The sequence below is a fragment of the Ailuropoda melanoleuca genome, chromosome 16, assembly GCF_002007445.2.
Source record: "Ailuropoda melanoleuca isolate Jingjing chromosome 16, ASM200744v2, whole genome shotgun sequence".
NCBI classification, from domain to species: domain Eukaryota; kingdom Metazoa; phylum Chordata; class Mammalia; order Carnivora; family Ursidae; genus Ailuropoda; species Ailuropoda melanoleuca.
The window spans coordinates 30,317,655-30,341,286 of record NC_048233.1 but is presented as its reverse complement, the minus strand read 5'-3'; the positions used below and the strand labels follow the sequence as shown (position 1 = coordinate 30,341,286).

Below are 23,632 nucleotides of genomic sequence, written 5' to 3'. Positions count from 1 at the left end.
TGCCTTTGGGCAAGAGGTATGGGTAGTCACATCACTATCTAACATGAGCTAGAGAATAGGAGAAATGAGATATAATCTTTTTCACTCTTGTTTTTTCACTTAGACTGGAACAGCAACAAGGTAGTTAGGAGTCTAGATTTGACTTACCTCGCAAATTATTTTCCTTCTTGATAAATCGAATGGTGATAATTGTGGAATGTATAATGTTATTGTATTTTATTTTTGAAGGATCTCAACACTTTGAGGAAAGTAAGTTTTTTAAAAATTTCTTCCCAATACTGTAATTCCAGTTTTTCCCATTGGTTAAAGACTCCCTTAATAATGTCAAGGTCTAATTTTGAGAGTTTTCAGTCACTTTCGTTTATTAGAACCATCTTATTTTGTTAATCATATGTACTCTTCACTTTAGAATTTTAATCTCAAACTTATTTCAGAACTCTTCACTTCCTCTCCCCTCCAATGAAGCTGTTGTTTTAACAACTCGCAGGAGAGCAGGGGCGAAGAGGAAAAGTAGATGAACTTGGGGGACGGGGAGAGGTATGGTCTCTTATCTTCTGAAGAATCTAGACCTTAAGGGTGACACGGGTCGCACACTCTGCTTGTCCCTCAGTTCTCAGAAGGCACTTCTTAGGACTGTCACCTGACATTGTCTTTTATTGGCAGCCACAGGCTGGACCTGTAGGCAGATTCTATAGCTCAGAAACCAGTCGCTGTCTTCTCCTTCTTCAGGCACCTCAGATTTTGGAGCTCCCCTTCACTTGGCTGTGGGGAGTGGAAGGAACCCCCTCTTGCTGCCCAAGAAGTAGGAATAGCCTGTCCCTTTATGAGTCAGTTTATAGAGAAGGGCTGACTCTGAGGGTGACTCTTGAGTACCACTGAGCCAAGCAGAAGGGGGTCCTTAGCATCTTTGGTTTTCAGTTGGAGCCTTCGATGGAATTTCAGAAGTACAGGAGAAACTCTAGTCAACATCTCTTACCTCTAATTGAAAACATGATCCTTAGGATCCATCCAAATCAGTTACTGCCGATTCAGTACTCTGGTAATACTATTTCAGTAGCAGCTTCAAGTTTACAAAATTGACATGAGTAAATTTAGGCAGTGGGCTGCACCCTCTTAGGGGTGAACTACTTAGCTTCCTGCTTTCCATATAATCTCTTCTCTTTAATGAAAGTATGGCACTCATACACATAAGCACACACGTATTTTAACTATTCAGGATGTAGTGTTGATGTCTGACCTCTGAGGGTGAGGACCAGAGTGGTCTTGATACTTTTAGAATAGTTAGCAGGCAAATTTCATGAAAGGAAAACTCATGATAATTTCAAATGCATTATAATCCAGCGTATTACCTAAAGCCCTCAGAAGTAGGCTGTAAATTGCATATTTTGGAGATATTAGCTTGAAAAAAGCTTTGTTAAAGGCAAGGAAAGGGGATTATATTTGAAGATACTTAAACTCTTTGTGATGAAAACATAAACTCCTTTTCTTTTTGCTTCTTTTAACAGAACTGAGCACACCCTATTATTTCTCCCTGGTCCACAGTACACCCTTTATAGAAAACAGCTTCTGATTCTTGGGAAGAAGCCAGCCATTATTTTTCACCTTTGATATTGCTGTAGTTGCTAATTTCAATCTTAGTCTTAAAAAATTGTCTTGAATAAGAAATATTTTTTGTACTAACATCTGTAGGTTTTCAGTAGATGTTGGCAATTAGCTGATTGAAAATTCAAGGTTACAGCTGTTCATAGTGATCAGAATGCCCTGATGGGAAGGAGAGTAATTTGTAATTCTTCCCAGGCAGGTATTTTTGCATCACACAGCTCTGAAGCCAGTCTGTAGTGAACATGCTTTGCTAAGGAGTAAGTGAAACTTGCTCAGCATTGGTACATTCTGTGAACTCGGTTTCTTTGTCTTTTATTGATTGAGATGCTTTGTTTCTCTGTAAAAACATTCTTGTTATGTGAGACCAAAGACTTTAATTAACCTTAAAAAAAAAAAGACAAAAACTTTTGGTAGGAAGCTGTGCACAAGAAGTGTGAAAGGAATATGATTTGGGAGAAATACGGGAGCCAGTACGAATATTTTCCTACTTAAAACTTGAGAGATTTGAGGTTGTTTTGACTGTTAGCGATCTTACTTTTTCTCCAAATTCTTTAAAAGGAGGGGCTAAAGTGAGAGCAACCGATGTTTTCCCAGGATCTTTCTAAGAAATCATTTATTTACAGTACCAACTGGTCAAAAACACGACAGGACATAATCCCATATGAATGCATTTCTCTTTCTGTAAAATACATGGTTTCCCTAAGTCCAGCGATTGACTGGGGAAAAGTAATGTCTCATTATTCAGCCAAATTTCAAAGTCAACAGTAGCATTTAAAATACTAAATAAAAATTAGAATGTACACAAATGACCGCCTGTTAACCAGCGCCTGTTTATTTTTTAGTGGTATCCAGTGGAGAGGAATTGCAGTTATTGGGGAATTTTGAGCAGTATTAGGATACTATTGATTCACACAAAAGAGAAGTCTTTTTGTTTTGTTTTGTTTTATTTTTATTTTTTAAACTTTTTTAACAATAGTATGGAAGAGAAGTTTTAAACTTTCTTATCAAGCAGCAGAAATGATGACTAAAAGTATCAGGACCTCTACTTAGGTTGTGGAAATAAAAGGACCCGGAGATTGTGAATTCTACCATTGGCGTATATGTTACAGATTAGAAGAAACTTCTAAATTTGCGAGTTTTTCATGATTGATTTGATTGATTTGATTTATATTATTTATAGTTTTTTTTTTGTAAAACACTGATATTTTTCTGTAGCTGTATTTGGTGGAAATAATTTGAGTTTTCTCTTTTTATCTCTTAGGTATGATGTTGATTCCAAGAGCCCCAACCTGTCCAAACATGTAAGTTTATACTTTATGTTTTTATGATGAGTCCATAAGATAAATTACAATATCATGATTTATGATTGGTGTTTATGTTGGTATATTAATATAAAAAGTATATGTCCCTAACTTTTCCTGTAATAATTGTCATAGAAGATAAATAACATTTTTCAAGGACCCTAGAATAACATTTGGAGGAACATATTAAAGCAAAGATATCTTTCGTAGGTGAAATGGATTCACCTTGTTTATTATTTACTTCTTATATATTTTTAAAAAGAAATGTTGCCAATTCCCTGCATCGTTTGGAGTTGGGTCAGGTTAAGCAAGATGAAATAGTGAGCCTGTGTCATTTGGAGAGGCTTCACTTCGGAAAGAATGAGAAGTTCTTGGGTGTACGCAGTGATTTGCTAATTCTGCTGTCCTTGTGGTCCATTCTTTCAATGATATTTTCTAAGTGCCTCCTCATGCTGGTACTATTTCAGTTTCTGAGGGTACAGTATGAGCAAGGTGGACATACAGAGTCTATCCTCAAGTTCACCTACAGTCTCTTTTTTTTCCTTTTGGGTCCTGATCTCCCCTCCATCTGCCCACTGCTCCTGTCTCAAGAGCTCTTCTCCCCAGGCCACAACTGTTCCCTGGGATATTCCCAGGTTCAGGAGCAGCAAGGGCATCAGAACTAGGCAGAGGTCTGGAGGAAGGGATGAAGGCGAGATCGTCTGGCCAAGCACTGATGATCTGATCCGCCTGTTTATTGAACTGTGGGAATGGAATTAGGCCAAACAAGGAGGAAGGGCTGAATGGGGGCTGAAAGGAATGTAACCAGGTTCCAAGTGGAATCTGAGTACCTGGCTGTAGAATTCGGCAGCCGTGCCAGGCTTGAGAAGTGAGGCTGGGAGGAGTAATAGTTGTGCGCAGAGGGTCAGGGGGGGTGAGAATTTTCATGTCTCCATTGTTGTAGCCTATTGATTAGAATAGATGGATATATATATATATATATGATATATATATATATCATATATATATATGATGGATATTTATATATATATCATATATATATATATATATGATGGATATATATATATGATTTTCAGTGTAGTTTGGAGAGGGGTAATGTCATGATTCAGAGAAGAGAAGACACATGAGAGGTTATCCCAAGCTAAAACGGTGATTTAGGGAAACTGGAAAGCTGGTAAAAATGGTGGTAAAAATCACAATTTACTGTTCTTGTCTGTCGTAATAAGGAAGCTATGATATTTATTTTTGTTATGGAGCATAGAGCAGAATCACTGAAGAAGCATTCAAAGAAAAGTCTTTCCTTCTTTTAAAGGATTTTATTTTATGTTTTATTTGAGAGAGAGAGTGCAGGAGGAGAGGGAGAAGTAGACTCCCCACTGAGCAGGAAGCCTGGTTGATGCAGGGCTTGATCCCAGGACCCTGGGATTATGACCTGAGCCAAAGGCAGATGCTTAACACACTGAGTCACCCAGGCGCCCCCAGAGAATAGTCTTTCTAATTGACTTTTCTACAAATTGAAAACAAATACTGTAATAAGCTCATTACTCCCCATAAATACAGTTCATGGCAGTTGCCATGCCCTCCTCATAAGATTTATAGCATTGTGGCTATAAAAAGAATTCCATTTTCTAGTCAAAATTTCGTTGCAAGGAAAGAAAATGCAGTCATTTACCTCACACGTAGGTGGTTAACATTAAAGAGATTTAGGAGTGTCTCACAGATGTGATGTGTAGCTTGCCCTTATAGGAACTGCAGCTAGAAACAGGTGTGTGGGTTGGGACTGAGACAGCTATTTTCTCGATTTCTCTCCCTCTGAGGCCACATATTCTTTCCATTATGATTCTTCTCTGAGGTTCTGTTTCTCTCCGAAGACCAAGTCTCTCTGTTTATTCATCTTTGTACACATAGGAAAAATGAGCTCCCTAAACCCTGAGTGGACATAGACTTTCAAATGCCCACTCTCCCTGAATATAATTTCTGTGTTTCTCAGTTCAAATTACTTTTTAGAGGGCATGATAATTGGGCAGGTAAGGAGATTCCCATGGGGTTGGCTATTTTGAGGGTGTCAACGTGGTAGCATGTGGTCCTTACCAATGTTGTCCAGGGCAGAGAGTAGTATATGGGATAGAAAGATACCTCAAGCATGATTAACTATATTTTCCTTAAATAATCTGTAATTATTATTATATAAGAGATATGTACTATAAAAGCCATGAATGAACATATCTTTTACAATTTTTCTTTTGCAGAATAGCTCTTTATGTTTTTCCACAAGCACTTCATGTCTTCCTCCTGGTACCTTGACTCTGCTTTACCCTCATGTTATCTCTTTACCACCACCTTCTTATCACCATAGTTCTTTTCAGAACAGCCTAGAGTTCTACCATCTTACTTTACTGTGTTTTGGTTTTCATTTCTGCTTGAACTATTCTTGACATAGGTTAGAGAAAAATTTCATGGCCTCTCTTCACTTTCTACTTTACTTGAATTCCCCATTATTTTGGACAAAATCGACTGCTTTGTTCTTGAAATCCTCATCTCCTCTGACTTCCACAGAAATGCCTCCCTTGCGGGGGTGCCCAGGTGGCTCATTCGTTTGAGCGTGCAACTCTTGATTTGGCTCAGGTCATGATCTCAGGGTCGTGAGATTGAGCCCTGCGTTGGGCTCCCTGCTCGGTGGGCAGTCTGCTTCTCTCCCGCTTTCTCCCTCTGCCTCTCCCCCTGCGCTTGCTTTCTCTCTCAAATCAATCAATCAATCAATCTTTAAAAAAACTCTTGCTTCTTTCCCTACCTCTGTGTTTACTCATTAGCTACCTCTTTTTTTAAGTTCCTCTTCCTATCCCTTAATATCAGTGTTTCTCCTGGTTTTGTTTTCACCTTTCATCTCATCTCACTGTATCAGCTCTCCTTGGGAGATCTCAGCCATTTCCATGCCTTAACCCTGATGTGTCCCAAGTGTCTGTCCCTCTGCGTACCTCAGCAAATACAAGTTTCCAGCTGCTTGTTAGATATTGCCTGGTAGATATTCTGCAGAAGCCTAAAACTCAAATATATCAAAAGTGTATGACCTTTTCCGTTCCAGTTTTGCTCTTCTGCTTGTATTATCTATCACCAGAATTATCATCAACACAGCGTACTTAGAAAATTTGGTTGTGTAGTTAACCACTTTCTGTCTCACATACCACATCTTGTGAACAAACCCAAATCCTGTTCATTCTAGTGAAGTATTCTATCTCTTCTGTCTTCTTTCCTTTCTTACCTGTTACTTAATTCAGATTCTCATCACCTTTCTTCTAACTATCACATAGCTTCTTATAGTTCCCATACTTTGTATTACCTCACATTTTAATGTATTCTTTACATTACTCTCTGTATTTTATTTCTTAAATATATTTAGTAAGCAATACAAATTTGTTAGTGTCTGCGCTTGTAAATGGGTGAAGCATGCCGGAAGAGGGAGGAAATGTGTTTTTGAATTGTTACAGTTGTTAGAGAGTACTGTCTTGAATTCCTGTTAGAAATTAACAACAAAAGCCCTTCCTGATTTAAAAGCGTCCAAGTATAGATTTTAGGTGGAGAGCATATCACTCATTCAACCCAAAAAGAGTTCAGGAGGCATTTAGATCAGAGGAGCCAATAAACAAACTAGGTCTACCCCCTGAGGATTCAATTGTTTTAAAGTGTTGTTGTCTACCTGCCAATTTTGCAAAGTGGAATAAAAACTGGAACCTTTTAGGAGAGACTGCAAAGTGCCTGGGCTTGCATGTGGAGAATAGGTACTTTGCCTTTCACAAAGGGGATTTGGTAGCCTAGAGAGACTCCTTGAGTCAATAATAAGAAAATCTTTTTTTTTTTTTTTTCCATTCTCATTTCTGATAAATTTGGCAGAAACCCCTTTGAGGATGACTTTGTTTGATTTCCGGTATTTAAGGATCTTGGGTCAAATTCTTAAATTTTTGGAACTAGTAGGGAAAATGGAGATATAATATAGAATTTTACCTTAGATTTCTAACATTGCAAATGAATACAAGGTGAGTGGATAAAGGATCGGTATCCTTTTAACTGATTTTATAATAAGTGGTAGAAAAGTTCTTAGTGGAGAAACATTATGTTCCAGGCTGACTTATGGAATCCAGGGACAATTTCCTTTGCAGGATTTATCCATTTGATGATTCTCTAAGGAAATTACTGAAATAGTATCCCCCCCNAAAAATTACCCCCCCCCCCCCCACTGAAGTGTTAGATCCTATGAACAGAATCTGGCATTTTGAATTCCAGCTTTGTTCTCTAAGTTGCTTTTGAACCCACTCATCTTAATGCCAGTAGCAGAACTACGTAGCATACTTTCATTTGCATAATTTAATTGCACCAGCCAAATCATTAATGAAAAGATTAATAACAGGACCATAATTGGTGAATCTAGGATTCTGCTTGGTGTTCTGGACCAGATGACATCAAAACTGTACTTTGTGTACTAAATTTTCATACCCACCAGGAAATCCAAAATGCATTTATTCATTTGGTTGATTTCAGAAGGTACCCACTAAAATTTTTGTTTTAGATATGTTAATGGATCACTGGATTATTTTGACCATGAAATACCAGCCTTTAGTGAAGATGTGTATCTTCTTTAATATATTTTCTAAGTATCATCTATATAAGCTTCCACGTGTAGATCAGTTGTATTTGAAAATTTCATTTGAAAGATAATTGTTTGAACCATGAAGTGCATTTTCTCATAGGAGGAGATTTATAAGTGGGGCACAATTTTTTTCATTAGAAGAAAAGCCAATTTAATCCATATATAACTGAACTGAATTCTAACGTATTCTCATAAAATCAGGTGAGCCATGAATGTATTTCAGGTGCTGTTCAAGTGCTGAGGAATGTAGCAATGTATAAGACAAACCAGGTCCCTGTCCTGAAACAGCTTACACTTTGTAATTGGGGGAGTGGAGTGAGGAGATCTATTTAATAGAAACAAATGCAGAATGATTAAGATAACTTACTTCTTTATACACTTCTAAGCTATTGATACTGAGAGAGAGTGGCCAATGAAGAACGCTAGCTAGAAGCTTTGGTTTTCCTCACCAGGCAGCGAGATTCTGTACCAGTTCTCATCCTGGGTATACTTAAGAAAGGGAGGGAGGGAACTACTGAAAATCTAGAGGAAGAGCATTCCAGGCAAAAGGAACAGTGCAAGGACCTTAAGTCAGGTAAGAACTTGGAATGTGGGTGTAACTGAAAGATAGCTACCATCTCTAGAGTACTGTGAATGAGGAGAACGGAATGAAATTGTTTGAAAAAGTACACCGAATTCAGATGATGTGGAGATCTGTAGGCCATGGCTTACAAAAAAAAAATTTTTAATGGATTTTGCTGGAGGATGACATAATCTGATTTATATATTTAAATAACAACTGGCAGCTGAAGTGGAGGATGGGGATGGGAAGCAAGACTGGAATTAAGGAAACTGTTAGAGGAGATCATTGAAAGGACATGACCACTGGTGAGCTGGACCTGGTCCCTCCCTCCCTTGACCTCGAAATGTATGTTTTGCCCACTGTTGTGCACACTGTCCTGTTCCAAGGACAGAGGCCTTGAGAGAGTAATGTATTGTTGAGACCATCTGTACTGAGTATATGAGTGAACCCTATTAAGGCCTCTATAAAAAAGTCTTAAGGGGCGCCTGGGTGGCTCAGCGGTTAAAGCGTCTGCCTTCGGCTCAGGGCGTGATCCCGGCGTTATGGGATCGAGCCCCACGTCAGGCTCCTCTGCTATGAGCCTGCTTCTTTCTCTCCCACTCCCCCTGTTTGTGTTCCCTCTCTTGCTGGCTGTCTCTATCTCTGTTGAATAAATAAAAAAAAATCTTTAAAAAAAAAAAAAAAAAAGTCTTAAGATTCTGGCAGGCAGATGTGGAGATCTACTCACCTTGCAGCTGCCCAAGACAAGCCTCATATGTAAGTTCCCTTGCTTAATAAACTTGCCACCTACCAGTCTGGAGTGGCCTGCCTTTTTCTTTAGTCTTTTCTTGCCCTCTATGTACGGGGGCAAGTTTTAGATTGCACCTGGGGAACTCCCCTGATTATGAACCAAAAATGACTAGTCGTAAGGCTGCTGCAATTTGGCTAGATGAACACTATTTGGTGGGTATAGCCCAAATATGGACCCTCATAGTTCTCACTCTAAGGAATATGTTGTACTGTTTTGTTATAGATAAGTAGCTAAGCACAATATAATATAAAATGTAGATAGAGGAATTGATCAGTAAAAAATGGTATGAAGAAATAATGAAGTAATAAGTCTGGAGGAATTAGAATATTATGCTCAAGCATGCAGTTGAAGAAGACACTCTGCTGCATATTAAAAAGTAAAGGAAGAGAAATACAGTTGATCCCTGAACAACAAAGGGGTTAGAGGTGCCAAACCCCACACAGTTGAAAATCTGTGTGTAACTTTTGATTCCCTAAAAACTTGACGGCTAATAGCCTTCTGTTGACCAGAAGCCTTACTGATAGCATAAACAATCATTTAATACGTATTTTGTAGTTTATATTTGTTACATACTGTATTCTTTTTTTTTTTTTTAAAGATTTTATTTATTTATTTGACAGAGATAGAGACAGCCAGCGAGAGAGGGAACACAAGCAGGGGGAGTGGGAGAGGAAGAAGCAGGCTCACAGCAGAGGAGCCTGACATGGGGCTCGATCCCATCACGCCGGGATCACGCCCTGAGCCGAAGGCAGATGCTTAACCGCTGTGCCACCCAGGCGCCCCTACATACTGTATTCTTACAATAAAATAAGCTAGAGAAAAGAATATGTTATTAAGAAAATCGTAAGAGAAATAAATTTATGGTACTATACTGTATTTATTGAAAAAAATCGATGTATAACATCGATGCAGTTTAAACCCATGTAGTTCAAGAGTCAACTGTATATTTGTATAATAATCAGCTAGAATCTGATGGTATAGCAGTGCTTCCTTGGATTTTGAGCTGCATTATATTAGTAATAAAACTAGATTTAGGTAGTTAATGGGAATAATCTAAAGACTCCCTCTGATGGGCTGATAACTTTTTAAACTACCTATGCAATGCAAAACTCATGTAATTGTTGTAATGCTTTGTATTCTATGCTTTCCACTCTTCTTACCTCCTTTACTTTGTATTGCTAGACCTTTCAGCTTTAACAACAGCATACTGCATTCAGGGTCATATCTGGGTACTTCTAAAGAGTGGTAGAATGTACCCTGTATACTAACAACATGGCTTATGTACATTTAAATAGATTTCAAAACTAGGTTCTATCTGTGTATTATTTAGATTATAAAATAATAATTAACTGATTTGGCAAATTAATCTCTTGGTCATTGTGGGGAAAGCCCAGTAGTCAATGTGATTGAATAAATTGAAGCATTTCTCAACTGCCGGACACTGGATTTGTCTATGTGTGTGTTAAAGCTGTGGAAACATGCCTGGATTTATTACTGGAAATTCTTTTATGGCGTAATTTATAATGACTCATCACCTGGAACACAACACCATTGTAAGAAACAATAAAGTAGTTTGAGTTAAAGGTAATTTTTATTTCTATCTTTATCTAACTACAGATGAAAATATCTAAAAATATTCATTAAAGGACATGTATTCTATTACTGTATTGTGTAAAATGCATAGAAAATGTGAAGCATCGATATGACTAAAAAATAGATTCAATAGAAATTTCCAGTGCAGGGCATATTAACAATCACTGTATGCCGATTTTTCCACTGTGAATGGTAAATATGTTGCTCGATAGGAAATACATAAACACAGAGTGAAACAACTACGTAAATCCCGTAAATATTTAGGGGCAAAGTATGCAATAACCCTAGAGGCAATTCACAGAGATGCATACCATATCTTTTTGGTGCACATTTTATTGATTTTATTATTTTAATTTCCCTTTTGTTCAGCAATGATGATATTTGTGTGTCCTCTATTTGCTAGTATGTCTACCCTAATGTGGATATGCTCAATACTTCTGTTTTGTTTTTTTGAGGAATGATAGCACAGAACAGCTTAGCATGCATAGCTACCTATCAGTATCAGTATCTACAGAAAAGAGTTCTAGAATCCCCCATGTATTTTTCACTGCTGACTCAGAAGAACAATGATCTATTCCAAATCTTTAGTATTCAGCACTGACTTTTTTGCCATGAGACTTAGAGAAACTTAGGTTTTTTAACCCATAAACATATCTGTAAAGTCTGTTTTGAGATTGGGAAAGACATGTTGTTATTAAGGATATTTAATTTAAATATGTCAAGGCTTTACTGAAAGTACTTTTTACCTACTTGGAAGCAAAATTGAAAATGATTTACACTTTCATGACGATGTTGTAGCTGAACTAATGTGAGTTCGCTCTTTGGTGAGTCACAGATACGCCAAGTGGAGTTGTCACACGAAGGAAACTTTATTTGCAGCAAATGAGATCATGCGGAGTAACTTCTAAAGCTGGGGCTCCCCAAGCAAGAGCAAGGGTGGATGGGTTCCTTTTATTTAGGGTTCCCGGGAATATTTAGAAAGGGGAACCTTGTCTTCATATGTAGAGGTGGGCATAAGGTTGCATATGCACCTTAAGGAGACATGCCTGTACATACATTGCATGTTATGTTAATAAGGCTTGTGCTCCTCCTTGGGTGGAGAATTTGGCATTATAATGAGGTGGAGGTTACTGTCCTTCATTCCATGGTCCATTTGCACGTGTGTGAGTCAGTGGTTGAGCTCAAACTGGTCTGGGTGGCCTGCTCCTCCAGGGCTCTTTGCCAGGGCAGTCATTAAAGCTTTAGGGGTAGTTTCGGTTTCCAGAAGGGGATGCTATCCTGGCTGGTTCTTTTTTGCCTGCATTCAGTAAGAGATAAGCTAGAAAGAACTTAAGGAAAAATGTGGGACAAAGGTCAATGAGTACAAGCAGGTGAGCCATTAAGGTCAGGTCTTGGGTTTAGCTGGTGACAGTGCCATTCCGTAAGCCATCAAGTTTCAGATCTAGAGTTATCTTCTGTCTCTCTATTCCTATCTCCACTGTACCCCCTGCACACCCTTGCTGACGTAGGAAAGACGTTAGGGTTCGAAGCCTACGGCCAAGAAAGAATTCTTGAGATGTCTGGTGCAAAAAGGTGGTTTTATTAAAACACAGGGATAGGACCCATGGGCAGAAAGAGCTGCCCTGGGGTCATGCATGAGCAGTGGCCCATTATATACTTTCAAGTTGGGAGGGGATTAGAGATAGCGTAAGTCTCTAAGGAATTTTGGAAACAAGGTTTCAGGGAACTTAAGGAGGCTGGCTGTTGTTGGGAAAAGATCATTTATTATTGTCTGCTAAAACCTGAGTCATGAGAGCCTTCCGATATATATTGGCGGGTCATATGCTTGGCAGATGACTACCAACGTGTGTCTTGGGGGGCAGAGATAAAAGAAGTTGCCAAAGGAATTTGTGTATGTTACGGTAGACTTACAGGATCCTGGGGGTCGGGCTAAGATTGCCTTTTGCCCTTAACGAAGTATTAACATTGAGGCAGCTGAGTGCCCAGAGGAATGTCACTCTGCCTGTTTCAAGGACTTGTCAGTGGGCTATAGGAAGTAAGGAAATTTAGGGGCACCTGGGTGGCACAGCTGTTAAGCGCCTGCCTTCGGCTCAGGGCGTGATCCCGGCGTTACGGGATCGAGCCCCACATCAGGCTCCTCCGCTATGAGCCTGCTTCTTCCTCTCCCACTCCCCCTGCTTGTGTTCCCTCTCTCGCTGGCTGTCTCTATCTCTGTCGAATAAATAAATAAAAATCTTTAAAAAAAATAAAAAGGAAGTAAGGAAATTTAATAATTTTTCTTCTGCCTTTGTTTCTCACATCACCTCCATGTGCAAGTATAGTTCACACCAAGTCCTGTCACTTTTCTCTGCACTGTTTCCTACCACTTGCTGCAACTGTAGTTTGGGTCTTAACACTTGGCTTCTTATTAACTCCTACAGTCTTCTGATTCATCCAGCTTCCAGATTTTCCCTCATCCCTCAGTCCATTCTGCACACTGGTACCTGAGTAATCTTCTGAATGAGGTAGGAGACCGAGGTTTTTGTCTCACAGAATCGAAGAATGAATCTCATGGACAAAAGAGAGCGAGCAAAATGATAGAGTTTTATTAAGCAAGGATACAGAAAAATCTCTCAGGAGTGATGGGGGTTTCCCAGCCAGGTTACCAATAAGGGCTTTTCATCTCTGGCCTTTTATTAGGACTTTGCCAGGCAACTTGCTGGTGGTTAGGGCAGTGGCCTGGAACTAGATGTGACACTTATACACTGGGTGAGAGTCTGTTTCTGTGACATCTGTGATCTATAGAAACGTATTTCTAGATCTGGTTAATCTTCATAGTGAACTTTTCCTTTGAGCCCTGGTTAGTGTTTGTGGTTACTTTTATTTTCTGTGGTTACAATGTAATTATTAGAAAAACATTTTCACCCTAGTAACTGGGATAGGGTGGTCTAAATTTTCCTGATCTCTTTGTTCTGTCTCAGTGTCTATATACCTGAAATACCTCCAGAGCCTAGTTGGGGCCCCATTCTTTTCCTACCTAAAGTCCCATCCTTTCCCTTTTCATGAATGCACTATTCTATTGGTAACCCTGCATTGCTAAAAGGCTTCCAGTTGCTTCTGATTAGCCTAAGGCAGCTTTTTTGTATGTTTGTTTTTGCTCAGCTAACTGGGCCTTTCACCATCCTGGCTCTTCATCTTAATTCTCCCCTTCACTTGAGGCCCACTCTTTTCTCATTACATTCCTGCCTGATCTGATCTCTAGGACTATGTCAGGGAGGAAAAATAATTCTCCCTCTACCCTTCTAGGTTCTTGGCTGACAACCTTCTGTAATGAAAAAGACAGATTAACGGGAGAAAAACAAATGAAAATTTAATAACATGGTATACTTGTAAAATGCCAGGAAAAGCTGAATAACGCCCTGAAATGGTCCAAACCTTACACTATCTCTAGCTAAAGACAAGAGATTTTGGTGGGTGGGGAACCAGTTATGGGAGGTTTTCAGGCAAAGCATATTAAAGAGGGCATGGTTTATGCAGGTCGAAGTCTCTCTTGCCTTCTCCACTAAGAAGAGTTCCTAGAGATTAGTAACCCCCTACTTCCTATAGAGTGAGGGAGACACCCTTACAAATGGAAATTTTTCTTATAAACATAAATGTCTCCTAGAAAAGGATAACTTCTAACCTGGTTTTCTGAGCTTCTCCTGTGTCTGCTGCATCCTAAAAATAGCCAAAAATAGGGGCATCTGGGTGGCTCAGTTGGTTAAGTGTCTGCCTTCGGCTCAGGTCATGATCTCGGGGTCCTGGGATCAAGCCCCACATTGGGCTCCCTTCTCAGTGGGGAGTCTGCTTCTCTCTCTCTCCCTCTCTGCTCATGCTCTCTCTCTTTTTCAAATAAATAAATAAATAAATAAACTTAAAAAAAAATAGCTGAAAATAATCCTTCTGCCGAAGAGGCATATTTTGGGGTAGCCAATTCTATTTTCCTTTACCTAGAATTGTAACTGAACTCAAGGGGTTCACTGCCTGGGGTGCATTAAATTGAACACAACCTAAGGAAGTGTTGAAAGCAGAGAGCTTTTTATTACTTTTTACAAGTGAGGAGCTGGAGGCAGCTGTCAAGGCACCATCTCCCCCTGGGGTGAGTACTGGAAGCTTCTATTCAGTGTATTATGGGGTGGGGCAGGTGGCTTGCATATGCACTACGTACACATTAAGGAGTTTTACATTTTCTGTTATTTAGGCACTTTGGCTCAATTGCACATGCCTAGCACGTCAATATGCTAATACATGCATCTGTGTTCAAAAAATGAGAAAACCCCACCTGTAGGAGGAGATCTGAGTTTTGTAATTAGCTAAAGGGAACTACGGGACAACTTAGGGGGGTTTCTGCAGGTCCTCAGCTCCAAAATGGCTCAAACCAGCCCAAACTGGCTCACATAAGGCTATTAGGTGAAAGAAACACCTACCATGGGGCTAACAGATGACACCCCTAGCTAGTGTGGTGTCTAAATGGGGTTTGTCTTGATTGGATGGGGGCCCCTAATTGTGGGCCAACTATCGGATGGAAGCCGGTGGCTCGGGTGGTGAAAGAATTCACTTGAGGCAGAACAAGGGAGATAGAATGTATCTAACACATTGCAAGGGAGCAGCAGCCAGATAGAAGAAACGTTTGTCTGCGAGGAAGCAGTGGGTGGGGGTTGTTTTTAAAGGGGGAAAATGAGGAGGTATAGCGACATATGGAATTCTCCCTTTTTTTGGTAACTGTGCCTGGTTGTAAGTAGCCCATTGGCCATTTAGGGCCAATGGATATTTTGAGGTGGGTCGCCTGATGGGCCTGTCTATTCAGCCTGGTGGTCTCTGTGGGCCCTTTCTGCAGTCTATCGCTCCAGCCTGTTTGCCGAAAAGTGGCCTCTACAGCTGGGTGTCTTTGGTGGGAATAGCAATGCAAAACAAAACACACTCCTTCCTTGCTTTTGTCCTTTCCCCCTCTTCCCTTCTCCTCATAGCTTTCAGCCCTCGGATCTGAGTAACTTCCCATTGCATCCTAGCTAACAGAATGTCCAGCTCTTTTCTCTCCATGATCGGATTCCTACTTGGTCCTCAAGGCTTACTGTCTTTGGGAAATATTACCCTGACTATCCTAGTCTCCAGTGTGGGCTTTGTTTCCTTCAGGAGACCTAGAGCACCCTCCTCTTCTTTTATTTTTTTAAGTGGAATACATAGCTTTTCCTTTTGTGACTTGTTAGGCATTTAAAAATTTTATTTATTAAAAACTTTAAACAACATTCTTTTTGGCCTTCATTTCTGTCTGTCTTCTTAAGACTTCTGGACCGGTTCACTGTTCAGTTTAGGGAGCTCTTTCACCTTCTCTTTTAGGTGGTTGAAATCATATACGGACTGTACTAGAGGGTGTGTCTCTCCCTGAAATACTTCCATATTTTCTTGACTCTCATATCCAGATGATGTTGGGACTCTTGTTTTAATGGCATGTGAAATTGCATTGTATTTATATTTGAATTCTTAGGGAGCATATTAATCTAGAATTGGAACGTCTGGGTTAGTCCTGACTCTGCTACTTACTGACTGCCTAAAACATGAACAGATCAACCTCCTATATGATTAGGAGTTTCTTTGTAGGTGAAATGGAGATTAATAACAGACCTTTCATTATGCAAGGTTATTCTGAGTCCTGAAAATAAGATTACACTTGAAAATAAGATTCATCTAGCTGTACATTAATGAACTTTATAATCTAATATACTTAACCTATTTTTAGGTGCTTAACATATGCTAATATTAACTAATGCAATAACTCATTCATCCTCAAAACAACTCTGTGAGGGCGACTAGTACATATTAACAATGAGGAAACTAGAGAGCTTAATTAAATACCCAGTCCCAGGTAATCAGTGGCAGTCATGGAATAGACACCTGGTGGTGTGGCTTGGAACCTCCCCCCCCCCCCCCCCCCCCCCCGTTAGCCACATCCCACAACCTCTCCATAGCTAGCCTCAGTGTTGGCTAACCACTACTCCTCAGCCCAAAGTTTACTAGGTTCAGAAGCATTCCAAATCAAGCCAATTGTGAATTCAAATCCTGGAACTTTTTTCCATGTTTGTTGTAATTTCAAAAAGAAAAAGAAAAGAAAAGAAAAGCAGTGTCTTGCTTACTTGCAGTAGCAGGCCTGCCGTGATAAAAAGGACAAAGGGCTTTGCATACTTGAGGAAAATCACATGCTAAAATGAATGCATATGGAGCTTATTTTTCTTACTATTGGAGGTTAGAAAATTCGGTATTTCAGCAATGAAATCACTGCAAATATGATGTACAAAATATGTAGTGTAAAGACAGTTTGAGAACTTATGAGCTTTAATCCTCTTATCTATTTTAGGACTTTCTGGGACAAGTGTTTTGTACATTGGGGGAGATTGTTGGTTCTCAGGGAAGTCGCCTGGAAAAGCCAATAGTGTAAGTATTTTTTTAATCCAGACAAAGAAATGTTAACTCTTCAGTTTTCATTTTGGTAGTTTGGAACTGATGAATACATGGTTGGAGACCAAAAGTGGATTTAAAAATCTTATTGAGTTTTTTCTTCTAACAAATAGTTTTGATATGTTTGTAAAGAATCATTTATATTTCAGCTGTCATATGCCATGCTGCAAAATGTTCACAAAATGAAATGAGGAGATTCAAAAAAGCAAATCTAATGTTTTCCTTTTGGGTATGGTATTAAATCTTAGGTTTTAAGAATTAAACATTTTGAAAAAGAGGCTTTCCTCCTTTGGGCCAGGAACTATATGGAGCACCATTCTTTATACTATATGCTTAAAAAATGCATCTTTAGTGATTGAGATTTTAATGATGATTTTTACTATAAAATTGGCCTGTAAAAAAGAAAGTAAGTGTATAAATGTTAAGAGAGGGCGGTATCTCAGAATTATGTATTCTTCCTTCACTTTTAATCACTGGGATCATATTTCATTTTCAGATCAATTGGGTGGGGTGATCTTATTTTCTCTAGTTCCAAATAAGACAGAAAACTAATTCCAGATATTTTTTCCTAAATCTTCCCCCTCACTATCCTCCTTCTTCCTCCCCTCACCCCATCTCAATTATTTGGATTCAATTAACTGTTCATAAAAATCAAATGATCTAAGAAGAATACTGAGAAAATTGCAGAACTAACTACAATATCAAAAGGCTTGGGGAATTTTGAAGTGTATATCTTCAATATTCTTTTAAGAATCTCAGACGTGGGGCGCCTGGGTGGCACAGTGGTTAAGCGTCTGCCTTTGGCTCAGGATGTGATCCCGGTGTTATGGGATCTAGCCCCACATCAGGCTCCTTCGCTATGAGCCTGCTTCTTCCTCTCCCACTCCCCCTGCTTGTGTTCCCTCTCTCTCTGGCTGTCTCTATCTCTGTCAAATAAATAAATAAAATCTTTAAAAAAAAAAAGAATCTCAAACTCATAAAATAAATGTGTCAAAACTCTCCAAATCTATTCACCTTTGACATTCAAATACTTGAAACATCCAAGGTATCCTTCTCACATTATCTGTATAAAATTGAACTTTATTCTTAGAGTGTTCTTCTTAGGCTAATGAGAAGTCTGTGAATTCTCACTTCTTTTATTTAATTGATTTTCTAAGAAAATTATTACTGTGTGCCAGTTTGAGGACTTTTGCATGTCAATGCCTTTTTAACATTTCTTTCATGCGTAGTTTGTTTTCATATCCTTGTAAGATTTATAAGCTTATGATTCAAATATGTTTATGCTCACTTTAATATGTCAGTGATAAGTAATCTGTAAAGCAAATGTGAATACTTTATTAAGTATATGTAAACGTTATTGTATTGTTGAGTCTAGTGATTTAGGCCCATGAAAATTCTTGGAAGACCACTAAATCACTCTTTTTGCTGAAAAACAAATCAGTCATGTATATAATACCACCTTAAAGATGCCTTGAATATCCTTTGAGTGAAAACAAAAGCAATTAAAATATAGAATTTTTATTTCGGAGCAAAAGAGTAGAGATTTTTATGGAACTTGCACTCATATTTTTAAATTGGTCATTTTGCTGGTTATTTTTATCTGGTGTTATTTTCTCCATAAAGGGAAATCATAACTCTAGTTTCAGAAACTCTTAAATGACATAGACTTTTTTTTCCAGTAGAAAATTATTTTTAAGCTAGTCTTGAAACATGTTAAAAAGTTGACATTATATTGGTTGGGGTATGTGGTAAATAGAATATAGTGTGAGATGTGGTTGTTGTTCAGCATGATTCAACATTCCCACTAGACAAGACCAACAAAAACACATTCAGGGTAAGGGATGAAGATGTCTAGAGTCATGATTATGCAAATGTTGGGAGAATTTGCTGGCAGTTAATTTATGATCATCTTACCTAATCAGGAAAGATGAGATGCCCTTTAGATTTTTCCTCACTCCTGCTGAGGATGTGGTGGCATAATTGAGACAAAGCCTTGGAAACCTGTTTAAGCAACATGAAGCTATTCTAACTACCCAATGCTTCATCTAAAGGGTTGTTTTATAACTTAAGCAAGTTTATTGAAAGTTTTGATATTACATTTGTCTTAATGACAAAGGTAGCATTCATTCAATTTTTAAAAGTATATGTAACTGATGTTTTATTCAACCTTTGACCTTACTGGGCAGTCCTCTCAAGCAAATACATATTAAGAAAAGGGTTAAAAGGTAGGCTTATTGTTTGAGCAGAGAGAAGGATATATATTTTTTTTAATTTTAAAGTGATTTTAACTAGGCAGGCATGTGTTAGTATTAAATGGGAAATGAAATGTAGAGGTTGAGTGTAGCAAAGAGATTGGTGACAAAAGAAAGAAACAAAGAATAAAACTGTAAGAACTGCAGTGTGGTGGCCTGTTACATGAGGGAAACCCAATTAGATAGTTGAGATGAAGAGAAAAAAGGAAAGAGATGAGAGAGGGAAGTCAAATAGGCAAGACTAATCAAAAATAGGAGAGTAAAACTAAATATAACAAGCTTGCTAGTGGAATGATATTTTTGATTTACAAAGCATCCAGTAATATGTTCATGTGCTCTCACCTGAGTAGTCACGCCATCCCAGGTGAATGATGGGAAAAAAATACATTTTGTTGTAACCCACCTACCATCTTGTTTGAGAAAATTTTATCTTTTATTAAAAACACTAACTATGAGAGAGTCAAGTGTCTAGAGAAGAGAGAACATGTAGATGAAGGAACATGGTCCATTGGGCTGAGCATGCTGTCTTGGGCCCTTGGTAGTTCAAGTGTTCAGCAAAGGAAGATGCATCTTCTGTTCAAATGGCATTTTGCTCCCCTACCTAAACCTCAGATGAAATGAAACTCATTTATCATTTTTGTTTAAAAGTGTAGTTTGGTTGAGGAAGAGAATGAAATGTTTGCATGGAAATTTTATCTGCCCATGATGTCGGAGTAGCCCTTCATATTAGCTGGTCCACTAGATGGATACTTTCAGATTCCATACTCACCTCTGTTCACTGACATTTTTTCCCATGTACTTGATTTTTCAAACCAATCTAATGGACAGATGTTGGGGAGCGATGGGGAGGTTGGAAGGCATGGGATACTTCAGTGGAGGAGAGAATGGTTTTGGAAGAAAGGACAGAGCCAGGGAGAATATCAGAGATGATACAAGGTCAGGGAAGTGTTTCCTCACGGGAAACTTGATGACAAACATAACTTCTAAAGGAAGATACCATGTATAGTGGAACATATTTTGATTTGTTTTGTTTTTTAATTTAGTGGAATATATTAAAGCATGGCAGAAACAATGAACTTCACATTGGGAAATAGTATGTATTTAACTTCCTTACAGTCCCCTCTGCCGCCTTCTGCCCCACCCCCTGCCCCACCCACAACTACTGAACCTGCCCAGGTCAGGGCTTAGCTATCTAGTTAAAGATAACATTGTAAGATGGTCACTAAAGATCTCACTGTTTTGCTTGGTTGGTTCCTCGTGGCTGGTGATAGAAACAATTTGCACTCTCTCCTGTTGGAGCCATTACTTTAGCCATTACTTTAGCCAATCTCGTTAAGGTGTTGGAGGATTTTTCCTATCTGGATGGATATCAGCTTTGGAGTGGGAGCACAGGACACCTCCTGAGACAGATAATCCATCTGCAGTTAACAAAATTGACTCATCCTGAGTTTAAAAAGTCTCCCTGTGCCGCAAACGTTATTTATCTTAAATAGATTATCCATGTGATTTAGGGCTTATTTACCAATTTGTTTTAGATTAGAGATTTATTTTCCAATTAGTTTTCCATTTAAATTTTAAGTTATTCTAAAGATTCCATTGTTTCCTTCCCTTTAAAAGGCCTAATTTAAATTATGTTCTGTTAAGGTATTAAGAATAATTTATTTTAGCTTTTTAATTGCAGTTGTCTTATAATATCTTCTCAGAGGTAGGTTTTTAAAAATGATGGTAACAGTAAAATTTGGAGATTTAAAGGAGATATACTAGAGCCTTAAATTATTTATTACTAACCAAGCCTTTGAAAACTGTTATATTTATTACAAAGGAAAAATGGATTTCTAGTACATATTCTCATGCTCTATTAAATACAGAATTTGAATTTAAAATGAAATCTTTTTCTGTGTTTCAGTTATTGTCACTTTAAAAATAGATTTTCTTATTTTGAGAATAAAAATTATTTTTTAATATTTTGTAGGAACGTAGGTGAATTTTTTTGGAACTTATGTTCAAGAATTTTTAATTTACTTTTTAATAGCAGCTTAAGACTTTCACAATTTTCAACAGTCTCTTCTGTCAAATTCAAGTTCTGAGCAAATTTGGATTCCAGTTTTGAGCAAACACATTTTTCATATCTTAATTCCATCCAACATTTTGGTCTTTTCCCTGAACCCTCCTAAAATGAGTCTTGTGCTACTTAATTTGTCTGCAACATTTACTGTGTCTTCCTATGACTCATCGGCTCCTCTCTTTAGATCGTCCCATTATTATTTACCATTATACCCACTCAGCAGTGTGTTTTCTCATGCTGGGAGATTGTATCCAATTTTCTGCATGATGCTGTCAGAGAGTCGTACTTTTTCTATCTTTAGGGAGCTTAGTGATGGGTTCAGTAAAGCCTTCCAAAATGCTGGAATCAGCACCAGTTTAAGAAAGATTGCCATTCTTTCCTCTGGGAGGAAAGCATTTATTATATTCATCAAGTAATAGACCTGTTTGTTCCTGTTTCGCACATCCAGGCATGAATGGTTCTGTATAAAAGGATGGGGTAAGGAGGCAGGGACTGGTTGTGATTAGAAGGAAGATTCTTACCCTGGGTGGGGTGGGGGGACACCTCCATGGGTAACTGAACCGGCAACTGTTTTGGCTAAGGGAAAAGATTATGTTCTTTGTAGGGTGGTTACAGCGGCTTGTGATCTAGGCAATCAGTAGTGGGTAGGATAAAGGGAGAGACCCAAGAGAGATTAGTGAACAGTAGAGTAAAAAGAGCACAGGGACAGGGATTCAGAGGCAGGTGATAAGTGGAAGACCAGCTTGCAGTTGACTGATGGCCACCGGGATCCCAGCTCTGACATGGGTTTCAAGGACACAGCATAGTGGGCACTGAAGTTCAACAAGAGAAGTGTGGGGAGAGGAACAGAGCAGAAAGGAAGCTGGGGAATAAGGCAGAAGGAGAAGAGGGCTTGTAGGGGACTTGAGGCAGAGCCTTAAAGGTTTGCCTTAAAGATCTGATTCAAGTGTGGCCTGATTCTGAAAGCTGTGCTGTGGATGTGTGTAGATCAAGTCATTGAAAGAAGGAACGGGAGGAAGAAGAGTAGGAAAATGATAGTCTTGAAGGTGAGAAACATAAACTTACAATTAAGCACAGCATGTCCTTATCGTGCAACTTTTTGTATATGAAAATCTAGTCAACTTTGGGGGAAATTTTGACCTTCAAAGTGATCTTGACTTTATTAACTTCCTTGCAAATTAGATTGATATTGTTATACTCCCTGATTTATTTTATTGGAAAGAACACTGGGCTGGGAATCAGAATGTGATGTTCTTAGTACCATCTCTGCTGCTAACTTGCTAGGTAACACGGCAAAATTTGTACGCCTGTATTGTACTTTTATATCTGTAGTATGAAGAGCCTAGTCTAGAGATAAATAAAGAGCCTCTGTAACAGAGTCGACAGTATATGGGCTTTGGGGCAGTCAAATCTGGGATCATAATTTATTGGGTATTTCTCAAATTATTATTTGAGAAAACTGCTTTAAATTCCTGAGCTCCAGTTTCCTCATCTGAAACATATGAATAATACACTTTTAAGAGAGTTGTTGTAAGAAATAAAAATACTTTATATAATATTTTTGTCATGGAGGACACTGGAATTTAATAAATAGCCCAGTTGTGGTTATTGTTGTTGTATTAAATATAGCCAGTATCTTTTAGGAAAGACTTATTAAATGGAATCACTGAGTAATCTCTCCCATCTCTCCCACTCCCTCTCCCCCTTTTTTCTTCCTTTCCTTTTTTCCTTCCTGTGTTTCTCTCTTTTTGCTTTTGTGTATTTATTTTCCTTATAGAAGCATTTAGCTAGGAATTCAGCAAGATTAGATAAAGGGCAATTTTGAACCAAACTTGATTACATTTATGTAAATTGTTCAATATCAACCAAATATAAATATTAAAAATTATTTTGTCTATTCTCAATATAGAGCTGAAAAGTCAAATCATGGGGGAGTTCAATTTCTGCTTTTTCTTGTTTTGGCTTTTATAAAATAGTGTTATTTTCCTGGAAATGTCCTGAATTTTTAGAGCATTGCCCATGTTCACATGTAATTGCAAAATGTAGTCTAGAGTACAGTATCAATTTAAAATTATTTTTCTCTCATTTGCAAAGATTCCAATGATGTGTATACATATTAGGAATCTTTATACACTTGCAATCAGTGGTTCAATTTTTAATGTGTTACGTCTTAGAGAGATGTTCAGTGCTTCATGGATCTAGTATAAAGGACTTATCAACCCCTGGGAGAGTCTATATGAAAAATTGTGTGTTCGCTAAAGACCAGAAGTGGAAGTAGTTTTAGTAGATTTCCTTACATATCTTACACAAGATTATGAGTCTTCTATATGACAGAAACTTAGTAAATGTTCAAC

The 23,632-nt window shown here is 38.3% G+C and overlaps 1 protein-coding gene across 1 annotated transcript in view; it reads left to right on the top strand.

Moving 5' to 3' along the window:
* The window catches only part of CPNE8 (copine 8), a 209,653-nt gene that overhangs the window by 63,807 nt on the left and 122,214 nt on the right, over positions 1-23,632 (top strand). Inside the window, exons 5-6 of the mRNA XM_002929624.4 lie at positions 2,864-2,903; positions 16,861-16,937. Coding sequence (XP_002929670.2) covers positions 2,864-2,903; positions 16,861-16,937 — 117 coding nt within the window. The remainder of the gene's footprint in view (positions 1-2,863; positions 2,904-16,860; positions 16,938-23,632) is intronic.